At 44.9% G+C, this 21,869-nt stretch overlaps 1 protein-coding gene across 3 annotated transcripts in view; it reads right to left on the bottom strand.

Moving 5' to 3' along the window:
• PALD1 (phosphatase domain containing paladin 1) overlaps positions 1–21,869 on the bottom strand; it is a 108,205-nt gene that overhangs the window by 53,923 nt on the left and 32,413 nt on the right. For all 3 annotated transcript variants that reach the window (XM_081006468.1, XM_081006469.1, XM_081006467.1), the window contains exons 2-4: positions 1,654–1,848; positions 859–961; positions 59–238 (exon numbers count right to left, since the gene is read on the bottom strand). In XM_081006468.1, coding sequence (XP_080862594.1) covers positions 59–238; positions 859–961; positions 1,654–1,835 — 465 coding nt within the window. In that variant the 5' untranslated portion in view covers positions 1,836–1,848. The remainder of the gene's footprint in view (positions 1–58; positions 239–858; positions 962–1,653; positions 1,849–21,869) is intronic.

The raw sequence follows: 21,869 nt of genomic DNA, 5'->3' as shown, positions 1-21,869 counted from the left end.
GTTGTTCCCGTTCGCATTCTGAGTTGTGCATTAGCTTGACTTCCATGCCCGCACAGACCTTGTGGCCGTCGCTCTGCAGTTTCTGCAGGACCTGCTTGAATCCATTTAAGCTGGGCTGGCCCATCCCAAACACAGAATATCCCCCTTTTGCCTGCCGAAAGTTCGGAGCACCGCAGCTGCTAGCAGTGTTGAGAACATCTAGCTTGCTGTATACGTCACGGACCATAAAGTATTTCCCCTGTAATAGGGAAGGGAAAAAGAAAGTAGAAAAAGTATAATGCATATTTCAACATGGAAAAGAAGGCAGGATGCTATGGGCCAGATTCAGCTGTTAAGTCCTGCTAGCAGAAGCCAGTGCAAGGTTTTCTGCTAGTGCAATGAGCCTTTTTGCCGCCATTGGGCACCCAAACCCACAAACTTGACTTTGGGAAGGTCAGGGGAACCTCCAAAACAGTGTCCAGGGGAAGGAAAGGGGAGATCATTCCAACCAAGAAGCTGAAAGGCTCACACTGGTGGAACGATCTCCAACCAACTTTTTCATACAACACATAAATCGGTCACAGAATTTGCTGCCACAAGATGCAGTAATGGCCACTAGCTTAAATGACTTTAAAAGGGGATTGACACAGATTCATGGAAGATACGGCTGTTTGCTGTATTGGCTGGAGGAAACCTCCTACTCAGAGGCCATTTGCCAGATGGGACAACAGCAGGAGAGGGCAACTGACTTCATGCTCCGCTTTCTCCAGCAGCATCTGGCTGGTCACAGCAGGGGGGGAGGGAGGAGAAGCTCTTCTTACATCCTTATGCCTCAGTCCCTGCATGCTGGATGCCCCGAGGAAAGTCTACGGTGCTCACCTGTACAAGGTAATGCTCCGGAGTAGACTCTGTAATCCGCCCCACAGTATAGCTGGCCTTCAATAAGTCATCATGAATCTGAAACTCTTCTTTGCAATTGTAGCTGTAAGAAGCACATGGAAGAAATTCATAGTGGGGTTTTCTGCAATTAAATAGGGCTTTAAATATGTGCTTTTCTTTTTTTAGCAGTGTAACAAATACTGCAAATCACCCAAAGATCTGGCAGTAGATCCCAGTCTACTTTCTTTCCACCCCTAGTTAGTTTGGAGCACTGAGGAGAGATGAAAAGAGGTGTTAAGATGTTAGAAGTCTGTGCAAACTGCCTCTTCTACCAAACTGCACAGGCAGAATTACAGAGGAGGCTGCCTTATACAGAGTTCAGATAGCTCAGAATTGTCCACACTGGTTCGCAGCAGCTCTCCAAGGTTCTGGGACACTGGGAATTGAACCTGGCGCCCTCTGCCTGAAAGCAGATGCTCTACCACTGAGCGATGCCTCTTCTGCCAACAGTCTGGTCTACATCTAACCTTTGATGCAGGAAGACGGGGGGAAGCAGACACATGCATTTCAGAAGAGCATGGTTAGAGAATGGTGCTGGTAATGCCAAGGTTGCAGGTTTGATCCCTGTATAGGACAGCTGCATATTGCAGGGGGCTGGACTTAGATGATCCTCAGGGTGGGTCCCTTCCCACTCTATGATTCCATGATCTGCGATTCTAAGACAACGGTTCTCTAAGCTACCGGCACAGAGGTTCAAGGAATTTCAGGAACATCACTGGTTGGGGGGCAACTCACGTGATGACTACAGGTGCCACCTTATTGGTGATAATCGACTTGGCCTTGTTGTTGTGGAGGCCGACCGTCTGGAAGGAGTGGATGCTGAGGGAATGGCGGTCTTCCATCGTTCCGCTGCTGCCGTGGATATTCTCAAATGTTGCCGTCGTCGTCTGCTGAGCTGTGCTGGCAGTTGTACCCATAATCCACAGGCAGCTGTGCAAAAACAGAAGGTGAAGAAGAGATACGCGGAAAGATCAAAAGACTGCTTTTTCTGGAGTGAGGAGGAAGGAATACAAATATATCCAGGAAGAGGAAATTTGGATTTGACACAAACGTACATAATCCTTTTAGAACAGCGGTGTTTTAAACCGTTTTCAGGGAAACCCTGGACCTCCACGGAAGTTTACCATTACCTCCTTAACAGAAAGGTAAGCAATGACTGACAAGCTTGTCCACCACCACCGATCTTCCCCTACGGTAGGTATGCAGTTGTGATAGAGAATGTTGCACACTCGGTTCAGGAAAGGAAGATCAGACAGGCCTGGCCTGTGCCCTTCAGAAATGAGTGATTGTGCATCTCCCAAAAAAGCCACTCTGCAGTGCTGGAGTTCTGTGGCAGATGTGCCAAGCATCCTTAGCAGATGAGCTGGTGCTGAAAGCAGTAAGTCTGAAAGCCACCCATTTATAGTTCCACCAGTTACGCTTATCTTGACATTTATAGATGGGTTTTGTTGGCTTCTAAGCATTAGTGGAGTACAGGACTAGTTTGAGGAAGTGGCCATATCCTCCGAGGAATACGCAGGATATTTTTGCACCGCCTACTGCAGTGGCTGGATTCCACTACAGACTTCCCCCCTCCCCAAACTAATCCCAGATATATGGGCCTTCTTTCATTACTGGGAAAACACAGAGAGATACATCCTGAGTGCTACCTTCTAGGTCCCAAGGTTAAGCTGTGACTCAATAAAGATTCGATTTCATTAAAACTCTTGGAAACTAAGTCAGGTTAAGCTGCAAAACGCAGGACACACACCACACACAGACTCCAGCACCGAAGTACGAAGCTGAGCCCTGTTTCTTCCTAATCCTATTCATAAATAGCTTAATAACATTCCAACTCTCACAGGAACTTGGACACCCTTTGTATCTAGAGAGCTTGTGACAAAGACAATATTTGAACTGGAAGCTTGTGGCTACGACAGTGTGAGCCAGTATCCCGTTTTTAATTAATGGCCTGTTCTTCACCCTTTCCTCCCCACAGCATCAAATCCACATAGGCCTTGGAAGCTTCTCTTTATCTGTCACCGTAATCTATTTCCCCATCTCTCTCCAAGTTCACATACAGAGAGCATCAGGAGTGCCACTGCCTTCATGCCTGGTCCCATGCAGAACCACGTAAATATTTGGAACGCAACACTCCTAACCGAGTGTCTAGCATGCCTCACAGGCAATACTTGGAAGAGTCATATTTATTGTCAGGTGTGCGTGCAGGAGCCAGGCCCCATACCAATAGGACTTTGCAGGACTGGGGCCTTCCTAAGTGTGTTCTGAAGAGGCAAGGTGCAGCCCCAGAGGTGAGGCCGATTGGTAACTCACAGCACCTGGTGGCAAGAGCAAGGAAGGGATATAAGGTCAGCATTTCCCTTTGGCTTTTTGCCACAGCAACACGCTCCCTGCCTTGCAGCGTTTGGCTTCGTGCTTCCTGATCCTTGAACCTTGAACCTCAGCTTCTTGACTCCTTGCTTCTTGATCCTCGGACCCCTGACTTCGTGCCTCCTTGCTTCCTGACCCTCGGACTCTTGGCTTCCTGACTCCTGGCTTCTAGACCCCCATTCTTGTTCCCACCCTGCCATCTTGCCCCCAGTCCTGACGTCCCCTGCCAAGACTTTGATTGCCCGTGAACTGGACCGTGTCAACCTCTGGGGATCACAGCACCCGCGGACCTCCCCATTTTGCACCCACCAATGTCATCTGCCCCTTTCAACTTTTAAAATAAAATACTTTTGATGGTCGTTTGGTTGGGGGGCTGTCTGTTCCTTTGGGGGGGTGACTTCCCCTTTGTTTTGAGAGTGGGAGGGGGGTTGTCTGTTGTTTTGGGGACCCAAGCATTACCAGTTTTGTTTGGGTTGGTTTATTTATTGTATTTTGAGGGGGCCGTGAACATGTGCAAAATGTTCAGCGGCCCCCCCACCCCCGATACACCCCATCTATTTTTTTACTTGGGCAATTCCTAAGGCCAAGCTCTCTTGCCACCTTGTAATGGCAAGTTTAACAAACAGTTGTAGCTCAGCAAGGGTATTGTGAAGCAGAAACAGAGCTTGCTGTATTGCTGCAGCCTAAAGCTGCACACTGCAAGCTACTTAAAAGGTAAAGGGACCCCTGACCGTTAGGTCCAGTTGTGGCCAACTCTGGGGTTGCGGCACTCATCTCGCTTTATTGGCCAAGGGAGCTTCTGGGTCATGTGGCCAGCATGACTAAGCTGCTTCTGGCGAACCAGAGCAGTGCACAGAAACGCTATTTATTTTCCCGCCGGAGTGGTAGCTATTTATCTACTTGCACTTTGACATGCTTTCGAACTGCTAGGTTGGCAGGAGCAGGGACTGAGCAACGGGAGCTCACCCGACCTTCTGATCGGCAAGCCCTAGGCTCTGTGGTTTAACCCACAGCACCACCAGCGTCTCGCAAGCCACTTAACTATGTGTATATTCCTCTATGTAGTAAGGCTTGTGGACTAGAAAGATGAAGAGGAATGACCCTTGCCTGAGAAAGCAGCTTATGCCACTATCAATGCCTTAAGTCTTTGAAATGTCATATGATAAGGGTTTTAACTGCTGCTGCTTCAGCAAAAGACCACCCCTGTGACTCCTCCTAAAATCTAAACTGATTAAAATGGTACACCTTTTCGCCTATTAACCAATGGATAGTGAGAAAGTGGGTGGGCAAATCTGTAACTGACCCACCTTGAAGCCTCATTCTAATGAGAATTTTGCTGTGACAGATGCAGCTTTTAAAAAAAAAAAAAAAAAAAGCATTGGAAAGAAGAACGAATTTCCATCAAAGGGCCCACCCAAATAAATTTTTGTTTTTAAGTCAGTCAGCAGATGGCGCACCTGAGCAAGTGGGTGAATGGGCAAGTAGCTGAACAACCAAGAGACACGCCCACCTCCTGCAAAAATCCAAAGGAATTAAGTAAAACCAGCATATCATGATGCTGATTATAGCAGGTGGGCTTGTGACACCCAAAGTTTTGTTTTCTAAGCACACTCCATAAAATATCTGCATAGCACTTTACCCATCACAAGTCTGCTTTTGAGCAACTGTCTTAATGACTTCTCCAGACCATTCATTCTTTCCCTCTTCTCCCCATTTGTTGGTGCTTCTAAACTGTAACTACCGTATTTTTCGCCCTATAGGACGCACCGGTCCATAGGACGCACCTAGATTTTTTTTGGGGGGGGATAAAGGAAAAAAATTTATTTCCCCCCCCCAGGCGCGGGGCTGGGGCGGGGGGAAGCCCGAGCTTCCCCCTCCCCCAGCCCCCAGAACGGGAGCCAGAGCGATGCCGAAGCTGCGTGCAGCTTTGGCATCGCTCTGGGAGCTTGCGGGGCTGGAGGAGGGGGAAGCCCTCCGCCAGCCTTCTAACCAAGTCGGGGGACAGCGGGAAAGGCGCGCTGCGCCTCCCCGCTGTCCCCCGAGCTTGTGGGGCTGGCGGTGGGGCTCTCCTGAAGCCTGGAGGTGCGCACCGACCCCTCTCGCTCTCCAGGCTTCAGCGAAAGCCTGCATTCGCCCCATAGGACACACACACATTTCCCCTTCATTTTTGGAGGGGAAAAAGTGCGTCCTATAGGGCGAAAAATACGGTATTTTCAGATACGCCCCAATCACATACTGGCAAATTCAGATTTAGGTAGGTGGCCGTGTTGGTCTGACGCAGTCAAAATATATTAAAAAATAAAATTGTCCAGTAGCACCTTAGAAACCAACTAAGTTTGTTCTTGATATAATAAAAAATATAATAATAATAATAATAATAATAATAATAATAATTTATTTATACCCCACCAATCTGACTGGGTTTCCCCAGCCACTCTGGGTGGCTTCCAACAAAACACTAAAATACAATAACCTATTAAACATTAAAAGGTTCCCTAAACAGGGCTGCCTTTAGATGTCTTCTAAAAGTTTGGTAGTTAAAAAAGGGACTTTTAAAAAAAAGAACTCATGAAAATTACAAAATATATATATGCAGTGGTACCTCGGGTTAAGTACTTAATTCGTTCTGGAGGTCCATTCTTAACCTGAAACTGTTCTTAACCTGAAGCACCACTTTAGCTAATGGGGCCTCCTGCTGCCGCCGCACCACCAGAGCCCGATTTCTGTTCTCATCCTGAAGCAAAGTTCTTAACCTGAAGCACTATTTCTGGGTTAGCGGAGTCTGTAACCTGAAGCGTATGTAACCCGAGGTACCACTGTACTTTTTAAAATTTTGGAATACTTTCTACAAACTTGTATAGGCAGGGAATTTTTCTTAGCGTCTTTTATTTAAGGAAACCCTCTTCTAAAAATAAAAAAGGTATTTCTTCAACTCAGCTCCATTTAAAAAGTGGGAGACATTCTCCCTGCCACACACACACACACACACACACACACACACCACTGTTCTGCTTTTATAGGCTACTCAGCCCTCTCTCCACCAAGTAAGAAGTGTGCATGCACACGAAAGCTTATACCAAGAACAAACTTAGTTGGTCTCTAAGGTGCTACTGGACTATTCAGGTTACACAGTTAAATTGATTTGGACCTTTTGCGCCACAGACCTACTCCCCCCGCCAAAGAAAAAAGATTTTTATTTTTATTTTTTGTGATAAGAAAAGCAATAAGAAAACTCACCAGAAACCATAGAGTAACATTTGCCTGGGGTAGCATGTACACAGTACGTAATGAATTAAATTTGGAACTGAATTAAAAATCACCCAAAGTTCCACTGCCAAAGGAACTTAATTCATGTTCAGTTCACCTAGAAATTCTATGAACTACTTTCAGGTGCAGTTCAGAGATTTTTTTAAATTAATACAGTGAATTGGTTAATCTGAATCAGTTCATTCCAAGCATTGCTCAAAACCCACCTCTTCAATGAAACTTTTAGCTTACCCCTACTCCCACCCTAAACAAAGCCCAAGCATGTGCAACTTCATTTGCCTATCTTCCTCTCCTGTAATCCTTGCCTCCAGTCCTGCCACTCATGGTTAAAATTTTGCAAGCACCTTGGGGCAGAGACCTGGCTTTTTTTTGCTAATAAGACCTGACTCCAGTGTTCCCCCATTTAAATAGAACTTAACCAGAAGCACCCACAACAACAGACCCACAGCTATTTAATTAGTATTCAATTAGATATTCTATAGCAGACTACATTAACACCTGGCCCAGCACACCTGGTGATTAAGACTCAGGAGATGCTAGGCCTAGTAAGCGTTTGTGTGACTATATTCAGAAGTTACTGAAACGTTTTAAACAAGACTTGGCCTCTGTTTGTATAGCTGGCAAAGTCTACTTTGTCAGACTAGTTTATAAAGAGTTGTTGCTTTCCATAGGAATGTGCTGTCTTCAAAATTAGGGAAAAGCCTCAGTACATCCCTTATAAAGCACTATTACATGCATGTTCAATGACATTTCCTTCTTGCTTCAGGCTGTACCCAGTGTTCACGGGGAAACAGAGAAAAATATTTAAAATTAGAATATTCCTGCAGGATGCCAATAGGTGGAATAAACTCTGTGTGTCAAGGAAGGCTGCTTGGGTGTGGCATCTTTGCCCAGGTGGGCTCTATAAAGCTCCTCCTACCTTGTGAACTGCAACACCAGGCCTCTGAAAAGCCTGCTCATATTGTTCAGCACATTGTCCCCCTCGTGTGTAGCCCACAGGATTACTGTTCCTTAATCCCAGTAGCCCCTCCACATTATTGCAAGGCTGAGGAAATCAATGGTCTTCCAGATGCTAGACTCCAACCACCACCACCCCTTACTACTAGCCCCCAGGGGGAATCATGGGCTGCAAGTTTGTCATCCTTACCTGTGACAAAGCACTTGAAGGATTTAGACTGGAGGTAAAATGTTGGATTGAGTTCTGCGCAGGTTCACACACCAGTTTGCTCCAGCTCAGATATAGCATGGGTGGGGTTCTCTCCCTGACTTCCTGTCCCAGTACTTCCTGTTTCCTTCCTGGGTCCTGATTCTCTCCCACTTAGGTCTATTGCTCATGATCAACCTGTAACTAACCCAAGTGCATGCAATTGAAGCAATCCTGTTTTCTGCCCATGCTTCCATTTCCTCTCTTGTTCCCCTGTGCCTATTTTAGATTGTAAGCCTCCTGGGATAAGGACTTGCCCTACCTCTTTTTGACAAGTGCCACAAAACAGATGGTGTTATACGAATGGTCTATAATAAGACAGCTAGAACAGGGCGGGCGGGGGGAGAACATCAGAGCTTCGTTTCCTTGCCTGCTTGGATCTTTCATTAACAAAATGCAAACCTGGCTGCATTCCCGTATCCCTAATTGGTCTGTGTTTGGCAGAGGAGCAGCCCAAGAACTTCAATTAAGCCAAGAAAGCCTTTCTCTTGATCAATAGCCTTACCTCCATTCCTACCCCACCCAAACCCTTAAAAAACCATGGGTCAAAGGTTATGAGTGGGCTACAACATGCTTCTGTTGTGTTCTAGAGGTTTTTTTAGTGAGAATGTTAGGACGCAACATATCGAAGAAAGCCTTATCATGGATGGCTTCAGACCTCCATTTACCCAGCGATAACTTGCACACAGCCATTTGATTTATTTGCAGCATCCTGCCAACTGGTAAAGAGAATTTTACTGTTTCCCCAGACTTCTAATCGGGTGGCTTCATTGTATGATGTAATTCTTCTTGCCATCAAGCAGGATGCTGCAGCCTAACCAAGTGGCCACATCCACACTGTATATTTATCCCGCAGTGGAGTGGTTCTTTGCATCATTAGAGCAATGGAGGGATGTGCTTTCGTTACCAAGAACAGCAAAAATGAAATTGTTGTCACACTGAAAACTGTGTGCCACCTTAGAGGAGGAAAATAATTCTAGGAATCAGAGAAGCAGAGACTCTGTTCCTGGAAGTCAAGAATTCTGCTAGCAATTTCAGACACACCAAATATAGACCCACCCAGTCAACACATCCTGATTATATTAGCATGGGAGAGGGCACGGTTGAACCATGAAATGTTTTCCTGCTAAACAGCCTTGGCCACAAAATTACTTTTCCGAAGCTCACTTTTAGGTGAAAGCTTTAGCCGCTTTATTTGTTTATTCCCAGAACTGGTGACTTTTGAGTGAAGGAGACAACATTTCCTTGGAGCTCTCTCAGTTCCCAGGAACAACACGCTCGTGGTGACGTGTTCCAGCTGCTCAAAGCAGCTGGCTGCCTTCTAAGCAGCAGAGACTGATGTTTACAGCTGAAAGTTCGGAAAGCCAGTCACACGAAACTGCGATGGTGAAGTCTCCCCAACCCCCTTGCTTACACTTGCTGCTGTAACTCAGCCAGTCGAGAACAACATACTTGGTAGAATCAATTTTCTTCCCTGCCCTGTTCACTGTTCACTTTTGAGTTCTAGTGGAATGGTGTGCAAATGCTCCCATAAACAACAGCCCCATCTCTCATGCGCCTCTTTTGCTGGGTCACCCAAGACACACGACATACCGTCGTCATTATTCTGCAGGTTTCCCCAATTTGAACCTGCTTTGTTAGTTGCTTCTTGGGCGGGAGAGAGAAACATGCAGTAAAATGACACCACATGTTCCACAATCTACTTCAAAAGGCTGGTGCAAGATTTAACTGTTTGTATTGCACTGGAAAATGGTAAATGCAGAAGTAACTTGACCAGATTGTATCTCAGCAAATCAATTGAGGTGAATAAGTGGCATAAACATTCTTGGTACTATGCGGGGTTATTGTGGAAATTAACCAAAGGATGAGCGTATAGCACTTTCAAACAGGACTGAACAGCAGGCTATAATAGTGAATTGCAAATTGGTGTACTGTTGTGGCAGTAATTTCCCCAAGAGCAAACCGAAGTTCAACATACGTACCGTATTTTTTGCACCATAACACTCACTTTTTTCCTCCTAGAAAGTAAGGGGAAATGTCTGTGCGTGTTATGGAGGGAATGCCTACGGATGGCATGCCTACGGATTTTCCTCCTCTAAAAACTACGTGCGTGTTATGGTCGGGTGCGTGTTATAGAGCGAAAAATACGGTAATCTTCTGAACGGCACCAGTGTCTATGGGAAACTGTTACCATCTTAGACCCAGTATATTAAAAACAGCCCACAGGAGAAACTGGGCATACCATATTCACCATTCAGCCAAAAATTGCTATACACTTAAAGGAAAACAGCCAATGTGGGAGGATAACTTCCTACACAGCTAGTTTTCAATAAAGTTAATCTGTAAATCTTTGATCTTAAAAACGCTGCCATTTGTGATAGCATTTAGTCGTGTTTTAATATTCTTGGCCGCCACCACACATAAGAAGAAATGCCGCACAAGGGCAATTGGCACATCATTAAAAAGAAATGGCTTTTTAGAAGGCAAAACAACCCTTCGGCCACAAAAACCTCAAATTCTCTCTTTTAAAAGAAGTTAACTCCAGATGTTACAAGAAATAGAAGAGTTGTTGTCATGTATGGGGCAGTTTCCCCCAGTCTCTCCATTCTTTTTAAATTGCATCCTATTTCTATGAAGAAGGGCATTATTTTCCTGTTGTTTGAACCAGGCAGAAGATGCCGTTAGTGGTCTCCAAAATGCTGCCGCACTAAGTAGCAAAGAACATGCACTGAGATGTAGTCGCTAACCCCAACCTTTCTGTTATTTTGTTTAACAAGTTTTACAGACTGCTTACGGTAACCAGGAAAAATAATATCTACAGATTTTACATAAAATAGTAGCAAATATGCGTAAGAAAATGACGATATGAACAGACTTTAATCACAAGTCGACATAGCAGAATTATCAAAATATGGATAAAATCAACAGACTTTAAGAATACACGTAATAGAAGAACGTGTCTGGGTAGGATTCCAAAACCTGCTTCATCCTTTTCAATCTACTTCTTCAATAGGTCTAAATACTTTTTGCTCGATTCCCATTCAGAGGATCAAGCAGAAGGTGTGTTTCCGAGAAAACATACATCCCATTCTCCCTTGGTTGAAAGGGGCTGTGCAGGACTTCCGGGTTAGCGCCACCGGCAATGGCAGAATTCCTCTGATCAGGAGGAATTTGCCTCGTGGAAATTTGGGTCTGGCCGCCACGGCGAAGGCGGAGACCCACTAAAAATCACAGGCGGGTGAAGCCTGTGAACATGGGATTCGGCGGGCACCTTTTGCGCCTCCCCTACTCGCGGGGAAACCCGGTTTCGGGGATCCGGAGCAACGTGGGGTGAGCGGCGCGGTGCTTCGGATCAACTGCTTTTTCCACGGAGCGAAGCCGCATAGCTGTTGCCGGAGAGCGCTGACTTTTTCCTGTGGACAATTTGATCTTAAAGTAACTAACCGTGAGTAGAGTGAAGAATTGGATTTTTAAACGTCTTAATTTGGCACCGAAACGGGGAGGCTCAAAACAGGAAGTCCACCTCCCCTTTTCGTAAATAAGACTGAGGCAAAGAGGTTGCAAGCTAAAGTCTTGGAAAGCCTATTGTAAAGGATTAAATTCTCATCAGTAAAAAATATTAAACCCCCCTTGGAAGCAGGAGAAGAGGGGGGAGGCTTTGGATTGTGTATCCCTGCAGGAGTGAGTGAAGGAAGTTAAAATACCACCGTTCCGAACCTGGAAACGGGCTGCTAATAAGACCGACGTGTCTTGGAAGGTTCATTGACAGCGAATAGAACGTTCGGTGACAGCTAGCATAAGAGAGATACATTGTTTCCATTGTTTTCGTCTGCACTTATAAAGGAGTAAAAGTAACGGAAAACTGAAACAACTTTATTGAACTTTATTAAAAAAGGAGGAAAGTAACTGAAAATTGAAACTAACTTTGGATTATTGAAACTGTGTTTAAAAGAGGACATACTGACCGATACAAATACAACTCGCTTTCCCCTAGTGGAAGCTTTTGAAATTGGTTACTTTATAGGAGCTGGGCTAGGGGAATTTCCAGATGCAAGATAAAAAAGTGTGAGACTTTGGAATTGACCTTGAATCTCTCAAGTGTTATGGCAAACGGAAAGGAAAAAACAGACGGGATGTCGACAGAGGAGGCCTTAGTGGCTGCATTGTTGAAAATAAACGATTCGCTGGAACAACTCCACAAGAAAACAGATGCGATAAATGTGAAATTGGATGTTGCAAATATTGAAATTGATTCAACTGTAGAAATTTTAAATAACTTGGGACAAAAGGTGAATACTAATTCAGAAACCACCCAGAAACTGACACAGGAATCTACTTTGATATGGCAAACTGCAGATGAAGTTAGAGGAAAAACCCTTGCTGCTGAATCTAAAGCAATACAACAGGAGAGGAGAGTCCCATCCATACAAAGACAACTTGACGAGCATAAGTTGACATTTGTTATGATTGAACTTAAAGAAGAATGGATGAATTTGAGGACCAGAGCCCTATCTGAATTGGAAAAGGAAAGCTTGACAGAGTTTCAGGAGGCGATACTAACATTGGTTGAGAAAGAGAGGTATTTGGGGGTTAGTATGACCGCCAAAAATGTGAATCTGCTTAAGGATAACTGTGAAGGATGTTGGATTGACGAGAAGGGGGATTTGGAAATATGGACAAATCAGAAGTTGTTACTGTTGGGCCGAGTTATTGTGGTGGGGATGAGGGCTGCTGTTTTGCTGGGGATGTTGATTTTGTTTCAAACATTGCAAGCTTTGGATGGGATGGAGGGTTTCAGGAGGTGGCAGAGGGATGCTCCCAGAGTTGTTTGGCAGGGCAGGAAGCCTCGAGTAAAATTTAAGATATTGATGGATGCCAAAGAAGGAGGGGGACCTGCCCTGCCAGACCTTTAAACTTTGCTGTGAACCATCTGCTTTTTGCTGGTTGAGAGAATGGTTGCCTTTTGAAAACACTGAAGCGTTGGACAATGGCAGATGAAGTTGATGGACTATATGGAATTGGCGGAAATGACTGGCAAGATCCGAGACCAGGGTGAAGAGTCGGTGGAAGAAGATTGGAAAAAGTTTAAAGACTATTTATAGAAATATTGTAAAATTAAGGAATGTTAGAAAAATGTTGGAATGAAAATATATGGCTTTAGCAGAAATGTCATAAGGAATTAAGTATAAATAGACCAATAGAAAATTAAAGGAAAAGTATGGCAAGAATGTGTTAAGATAATTATAGAACAGAAAACAGAGTAAGATGGAAAGGAATTGCTGAAACAAATAATAGAAGTGGAATACAAAAAGGGAGGTGGGAGGAGGTCGCTGGAAATAAGTGAATGAAATATAAGATATTGAAAATGTTTGAGGTGTTTTTAAATTGTTTTTGCTTGTTTTTGTTTGTTTTGTTAGTCCATGTAGCGTTTTTGTATTGTATTTGCATTCTTTTTTTTCTTTTTTTTCTTTTCTCTTTTTTTGTTTGTAATGTTGTGTTGGAAATGTTAAAAAAGTAATAAATATCATTTTTTAAAAAAATAATGAAAGGGGCTGTGCAGGCACAAACATTTAGAGGCGCACAAACATTTGGATGGGATGTTCCTCGCTCCTAGCTGGGCAAGTCTCATGCTACTCCCCCACCTATAGGGTTGCTTTGTTCACATTCATGCTCACTCACCACACTTCATGGGAATTTCACTAGAGGGAAGAAAGTCCCAAGCAGTTGCGGTGCCATGGGAAGGGGGCAATTTGTGACCTAGTAATTGGAGAAGGAGTGCATTTTTTTAAAAAAAAGTGCAAACAGGAGAAGAATCACAGGGAAAGCATATGGGCCAGTGAGCTCATTGGTTTCCCATTGGTTTCCTATATAGCTATGACCCCCTTTGAATACAGAACTGGGGCTAGGGGAGGAAAGGGTTGAAGGGGTTCTGGTCAAGGTGCATAGAAGGTCAATGTATTTTCCACACCTGGGACAGGAAACCCCACAAGCGCCGCCTCTTTACTTGCTTTCCTCACACAGCCTCAGAAAGGGCAATTAAAGATATCAACAGGCCTCAAGCTGCATTAAACCTGCTCCTTGGGCCTCACCAGCTCTATCCAGTTCACCATGTGCAGAAGCTATGCGTATTCAGATAACGGCCCTGTTCTTGCGAAGGAATAATGGCCAGACTAGTTGCGACTGGTTTGGCAGTCATAGCTTCATTATTTGCTATGTTCAGAAAGAAGAGCAGGACGGGGCAAGGGGGATGGGAAGCAGGGGTTCCAAGGGGCAAGTAAGCCCCACCCACCATAACTGATCGCAAGGTGTGGTACCCACACACCATCGGCCCCTAGAAGTTGGCTCCTATGGTAGGAAGCATCACTCCTGACCGGCAAACACTATGCAATGCTTCAAGTGGAGAGCATCATCTCCAATCAGCAAATTTTGATAAAGCCTTTTTCCACTGGGAATGCAAGCGTCATCACTCTACGAATAGTCCTCCTCGGTTAGCCGCATTCACTTTCCAAAGAAGAAAATAAGATTTCTTTTCTGCTGCCAAACATTTCACCGCAACAGTCTCAAAGAGACGTAGGAAAGCTTGGAGGAGACAGATGGAAACGACGCTCTCAGAGACGGCAGCTATATTGTCAGGATCTGAAACATGAAGGAGTTTGTAAGGACTCCTTCCCACAGAAACACAATGTCCTTAAAACGAAAGCTACCACTTCAGAGAAAGCGGGGGAAATGCTCTTCAGAGGCAGTTCTGCTTCTCCCTCCCCCTCATTTGTTACTATAATGGGAGTATTTTTATTTTTTAAAAAAGAAATGCTGATACACATGACAGAAGGAGAATGTTTATTTGAAAGATCTGGTTTAACTTTTCCTGTCAAATATGCTTTTGAGTCAGCACAGTGTTGTAAAACCTGGATTCAAACCCACACACAACTCTGAAGGAGATTTTTGTGCCTTATTTCTATTTCTCAGCCTAGTAGACCTCAAAAGTACTTGAAATGGGCTAATAGCCCCTTGTATGCCACCCCTTGCACATTTTTATCTCCAAACCAATAAATACAAACAGAAACCAGGAGTCACGAGGCTGTTCAATGTTGGACTCCCAACTTCTCCCTCTACACCAGTGTTTCTCCAGCTTGGGTCCATAGCTGTTGTTGGACTACAACTCCCATCACCCCTGACCACTGGCCCTGCTAACCAGGGGTGATAGGAGTTGTAGTCCAACAACAGCTGGGGACCCAAGTTGGAGAAACATTGGTGTAGAGGGAAAGTGGGACCACATTTCCAGGCCCTACCCCCACATTTCATACCCCATAGCCTCCGCCATACTCCCTGGCATCTGGTATCTGTGCACATACAGATGCACCCATGTTGGAGCTCCTTCACATGAACAGGAACATCCAGTTAGTCACAATGGTCTCCTTTGTGGAGTCAGCCTTTCTGGCACTAATCTGCTGCCTGCTCCTGGGCTGAGGAGTCCAGGGCAAAAGTCACTGCATATGTTCCATATACCTCACAAAAGCAAGGCTGTCCCGTTTTGGCCTTGACTTCTGCCACACATGCCAAAGAGCCTCACCAACCCTATCTAAGCTAGCAATCTTGAAACACACACACACACTTCCTAGAAAGCAAGCCTCTATCAAGTTCATTCGGAGTTATTTCTAGGTAAACTTGCTTTGGGTTGTCTTGCAAGTTGTGTTTGGAATTGCAAAATTATATTGAATTCACAAGCTTTTTCATAATTCCCCTCAACAACGTTCCAGACCCTCTGTGTCTCTATTTTCCAGGGCATCCCTGACTTAGAGAAGCCATCCCGGTTTCTGATTTGATACTGGAATGTCCCACTTTTCCTTAGGATGTCCCTATTTTCATTGGAGAAATGTTGGAGGGTATGGAGTTATCTGACTCCCAAGATGTCTGAAGGCAAACCTGTACAGTGGTACCTCCGGTTGCGAATGGGATCCGTTCTGGAGCTCCGGCCGTATCCCGAGGAATTTGCAACTGGAAGTCTCGCTTCTGCGCAGGGCCCGTTTTAGCGCTTCTGCGCATGCGTATGCGGCAAAACCCAGAAAGATACTTCCAGGTTTGCCGCGTACATATCCCAAAGGATACGTAACCAGAGGTGAACACAACTAGAGGTACCGCTGTATAAGGACATTTTTTTTAAAAAAAAGTTTAATGTTTTATTATGTTTTTAATGTGTTGGAAGCTGCTCAGAGCGGCCGGGGCAACCAGGTAAGATGTGTGGGGTATAAATAGTAAAATTATCATTATGGAATGGGATGTCCCTAATTTCTTTGGAGAAATGTTGGAAAGTATGATGTTCTTTTATATAGGAAAACAGAAACTAACATCAACCACCAATGCAATGCCCAACTAATGTACAAGAATGCTCTTCCAGTAATGAAATCTAGCATTCATCCTACGATTTTTCAGAAGCATGCAAAATTGAACACTAAGGCACTAGTTTTAGCTAAGATTAACTGTACATACATTTGCTGATAATGTGCATGAAATTACCTCCACACACACACAATAAACATCATGCTGTAATCATGCAAAACAACTGTCTGTATGTGGGGTGCATGTAGAAAAACCAGCAGAGTTTTTGCACAATTCATCTGTGTCCACATCCACAGAAGGAAGATTAATAAGCATTTGAGCCAGCCAAACATACACCAGCCTCTCACTCTCACGGCATCACCAGGAAATCAGCTGGTTTTAAGCATCAGTGCTCTGGCCTGGAGAAAATGGACCTTTAGCCGGCCTCATTTGCTACAGAACGCCGTTTCATTCAGTGAAGCTCCCAAACAACCAATCCAAACTGACAGGCTAGAATTATGCCGCAGCCCCTGGACCCAGTTCCAGGGAAGATGGCAAATTGGCACACAGAGCATGCCTCAAACAGTCCTCCAGTCAAGACAAGAGAATGAATGCATCCCATTTACATGTGTATAGGAGAAGGGACAGCTATTCCCCAAGCCTCTCTGCAAAGAAACAAGAGACATTCTCTTCCCAGCTCTCTCTCTGTCTCTTTTACTCTCACTCCTTCAAACTATGCAGGAGTTTCACTGGAGGCAAAGGTAGTGGGATAATATTATAGAACAACATCTGAAGTGTGTGTGGTGATGGTGGGGTCAAGCAAAGAAATGGGGCAGGGGTCAGCAAACTTTTTCAGCAGGGGGCCAGTCTACTGTCCCTCAGACCTGGGGTGGCGGACTATATTTTGGGGGGAAATTTGAACGAATTCCTATGCCCCACAAATAACCCAGAGATGTATTTTAAATAAAAGCACACATTCTACTCATGTAAAAACACGCTGATTCCCGGACCGTCCGTGGGCCGGATTGAGAAGGTGATTGACCCCCGGGCCTTAGTTTGCCTACCCATGAAATGGGGGGGGTGGGAGAAGAATTTCAGACTGTTTCTTACCTCTCAATGCTATATAACACCAGGCAGGCCTGCACAGCTTAGGGCCAAGGCTAAAAGTAGCTTGCTAGCCAAATTTCGGGAGCAGAACCAATAAAAAACAGTGACAACTCTAGTGTACCTGGAGGAAGTGATGGAAGGGGTAGGTCTTTTGGAGACCATATTATCAGTGCGGGGCAAGGCTAGAGACAAAAACGGGCAATTCAATGGATGTGGCACTTACTTTGTACATTACAAAGAGGCAGGGGTCTCCCAACAGCTCTGCACGCTTAAACTACATTTCCCAGGATGCTTTGGGGGGAAGAAAACCACGACTCTTTGAAGAGGCATGATACTGTTTCAAATGTATTGTGCAGACACTGGTTAAATGTTTCTTTAATTATTAAAAATAGAATTAGATGAAGATATGGAGGAAGGATGTAACTAATAGCCATGGTAAAGGTAAAGGTAAAGGGACCCCTGATCGTTAGGTCCAGTCGTTAAACCCCTCTGGGGTTGCGGTGCTCATCTCGCTTTATTGGCCGAGGGAGCCGGCGTACAGCTTCCGGGTCATGTGGCCAGCATGACTAAGCCGCTGCTGGCGAACCAGAGCAGCGCACGGAAACACCGTTTACCTTCCCGCCGGAGCGGTACCTATTTATCTACTTGCACTTTGACGTGCTTTTGAACTGCTAGGTTGGCAGGAGCAGGGACCGAGCAATGGGAGCTCACACCGTCGCGGGGATTCGAACCGCCGACCTTCTGATAGGCAAGCCCTAGGCTCTGTGGTTTAGACCACAGTGCCACCCGCGTCCCATAATAGCCATGGTAGTCACCTATGTAACCTCCACTTTTCTTTTAGGGATCTCCAGCTATCAGATGCTGGGGGATTTACAACCAGAAATGGACATTTAACCAGGTGGACTATTGATCTACAATAACAAAGGAAATGTGCTAAGTACATTATTTTATTTTATTTTATTTTTTAAAAAATTATTCTGCTAATCCTTAAGGAAACTATCAAAGTGGTTCACAACAGCTATACATAAAACCATGCATTAAAAGCCATATAAAACAGTTTAAATCAGAAAACTGTTGTGGAAAGATGCAATTCTTAATATGCCAGATGGACTAGAGAAGTCTTCAGTAGGTATTTAAAAGTTGAAACAAAAGCACCTGATGAATTTCCATTGGCAGGGTATTCCACAGGACTGGGCCAATGACACTAATGGCTCGGTTCCTTGCTGTCGTCGAATACACCTCAACAATTCGGGCTCCCCAAATCCTGATTTGCCTATGTGCTTAAATTTACCTGTTTGGCTAAACATACTTTTAAACTACCTCATCGGCAAGTTATTTCAAAGTTGGCCAAGCAAAGTCAGAAAGCTATGTTGGGAAATGAATCTTATGTATGTAGAAAACTGAATCTAAAGCCTCTCTCTTAAAGGGTGGAAACTTACTCAATTTTTTACAGAAAGAAATATTAGGGACTGTGCATTCCCAGGGACTGTGCAGGATTCCTGATCAAATGCAGAGAGAACCTATGGTCATACAATCTGATGCAATTTTGTGACTGGTGCAATTCTATGGAAAGTTGTTAGGGAGCGAAAATCACCCTGCTTGCTTTTCTTTCTAATGCTTGAAATGCCTGCATGTCTTGTACCTCGTTTCCACAGAAAGCAGCACCCCACAAAACCAACAGAGTCTGGCAAAAGACCAAACCTTCAGCTCTTCCAGAAGAATGTTGGGGGCAGCAAATTAAAAAAAGGGTGGGACAGAGGCAAAGGGGAATGAAAGGAGTTGAAACAAAGGGAAAAGAGAATAGGGGCTTCACAACTGAGTGAACAAACACAGAGTTTCTTTCCAGAATGGCCAAACAACCATCCAAAGAAATAACCATCTGCCTTTTTCTCCCCCCCCCCCAAAAAAACAACACTTTTTTTTAAAGGACTCATAGTCTTCCAAGTGGTTTTTTTAATGGATTAAGTCTGCTTCCTCTCTGCGCCAAACGTCTCAAGGAAAGGGCTCTCAGATTGCAAAGCAGCTGCAGCCTCAACTGCTGAGTCAGCATTTGCTTTTCATTTTATTCACTAGAAAGCATACACGTTTGCCCGCCCCCTCAATTGCATTAAACATGAAAACCCGCTTTCAAAATCCACAAAAGACACCAAATCCAGGCTAACCCCAATCACTATCAGATCAGGTGGCAAGACTGCTGCAGGAACTTGTCTCTCTTTACAATAGGTCACTCAGGAGTTAGTAACACGCAGGTAGCTCACATGTACTCCCAAGGAAGATAGCTCTCCAGATTCATTGGAATTTACAGCACACATCTTTTCCTTGAGCTCTCGTGGCTCCAGATTAAAGAGATGTGCTTGAAAAACAACGCAACAACCCAGTGCCGAAGACACCGATTCTGTCAGGCAAGTGTTTCTTTTGAGCAGTGGTCCCCAATTAGGGGTCCGGGGACCCCAGAACGCACCCAGGGGGTCCGCGGCCCCATCCGTGCCTCCCACCAACTACATTTTTGTCACAAATTTTATGGTCTGTTTTTGCACTGTGCGAATATTCAATAAGTTGGCCAAAATCGGTTTTGAATTTGCACCGTGATAACGATTTTGACCCAGAAATACGCAGCAATATGTCGCTCCTCGCCCGAGGGAGAGTAGGGCAGTCGATTTCAAGGAACCGTTGATATCGCGCCATGATCTCAGCCGATAACGCTGCTGATCTGAGCTGCCTTCCCACCTGCTGAGGGAGACTAGGGCAGCCGATTATGAGGTGCTACCTTCCCCTCACACTGAGGGAGAACAAGGCAGCTGATCGCCCTCACTTCAAGGCACCGTGGAAAAACCTTCCCCTGGCACTGAGGCAGATCAGCTTTTCTCGGTCAGCAGGAAACCCCACCTACCAGATCTCCTTGACTGCTCCTTCCCTCACCCCCACGCCTGATCTCCAATTTCAGACATTGCAATATATCGGAATATCCTGATATTTAGCTGCTGACATATCACGATGTTGAAAACCAGATATCCTAGCCCTAGTCTGGTGGGTTTTTTTTTAGTATATCTAAAAACCCTTTGCTTATTAGGGGTTACTCCACATTTTGTTCTAAAATTTGCTTTGCAGAGTTAACTACCATAGAAATATCAACCAATGCACCAGCCCCTCCCATGGGAGCCTCGTTCCTTTCCCTGGGTTGTCCAGCGCCACAGTTATTCACACATCTTGAATTTACATTCCACCAAAGCAGCGAGCTTGGCAAGGAATCAGAGAGACAAACATAACAATGGAACTAAATATAGACAGTGTGTCTATCGGGGAGGAGAAAAGAGGCCCACAGCTGCAGGATACATCTGTCCAGGACTGGGCTCGTTCAATGGATGTATCTCTTCACCTTTCTTTCTCTTTCTTTCTTTCTTTCTGAGCTGAGAGAATCGATGCAAAGAAAAAGGGAGGGGGAAAGTCTGGACTCACACCCTCAAATGCCCAAACATGCAGGCACCCATCTTTAACCCCAGAAGCCTCTGTCCAAGTCACAGCCAGTGTGGCACAATGGTTAGTGTGTTGGACTATGTTCTGGGAGACCAGAGTTTGAATCCCCACGAAGTTCACCTTGGGCCAGTCACTGTCTCTCAGCCTAACCTATCTCACAGGTTTGTTGCAGGGGTAAAATGGGGAAGGGAGAAACCATGTCAAACAACCTTGAACTCCTTGGAGGAAAAAGGGGTATACAGTCGTACCTTGGAAGCTGAACGCCTCGGCTCCCAAACGATCGAAAGCCGGAAGTGAGTGTTCCAGTTTTTGAACGATTTTCGGAAGTTGGACATCTGGCATGGCTTCCGTGGCTTCCAATTGGCTGCAGGATGCTCCTGCAGCCAATCAGAAGCCACGCTTTGGTTTTTGAATGGTTGCGGGAGTCGAACAGAACGCATTCTGTTTGAAAACCAAGGTAATAATAATAATAATAATAATAATAATAATAATTTATTACTTATACCCCGCCCATCTGGCTGAATTTCCCCAGTCACTCTGGGCAGCTCCCAATCAAGTGTTAAAAACAGTACAACATTAAATATTAAAAACTTCCCTAAACAGGGCTGACTTCAGATGTCTTTTAAAGATAGGATAGCTGCTTATTTCCTTCACATCTGAAGGGAGGGTTTTCCACAGGGTGGGCGCCACTACCGAGAAGGCCCTCTGTCTGGTTCCGTGTAACCTCACTTCTCACAATGAGGTTGTTGTTTAGTCGTTCAGTCCGACTCTTCATGACCCCATGGACCACTGTATAAATGTGATTAAATAAAAACCTTGAAAGGCCAGCGAGCTAGACAGCAGCGCCATGAAAATTCTTCTTTTTCCACCCACCCCTCATCCCATTGCATCCCAAATACAGGCACTTAAATGCCTTCTAGCACACCTAAGCAGAGAAGATACTCACAACACAAGTGGATTTCTACAGACTCATGGCCTTCTTTGAAAGCCAGTGAAATATTGGTGGCTGGAGTGTTGGACTTGGTCAAATACTTCCATCAGCCGCAGAACCATAGTGGTCTCAGCAAATCACCGGCTTTTAACCTCTCTTGTTAAATATACTACTGCTCAGTAACAGAACTTAAGGTTAGATGCACGTTAGCAGCTTAAACACAGCAAGTTCCCCTCCACCCCACCTGTGTTTCAAGCTGTGTTCACACGCTGTTGTACACAG

Source organism: Podarcis pityusensis (genome assembly GCF_964106645.2).
Source record: "Podarcis pityusensis genome assembly, chromosome: 5".
NCBI classification, from domain to species: Eukaryota; Metazoa; Chordata; class Lepidosauria; order Squamata; family Lacertidae; genus Podarcis; species Podarcis pityusensis.
This window is presented reverse-complemented; position numbering and strand designations above follow the sequence as displayed.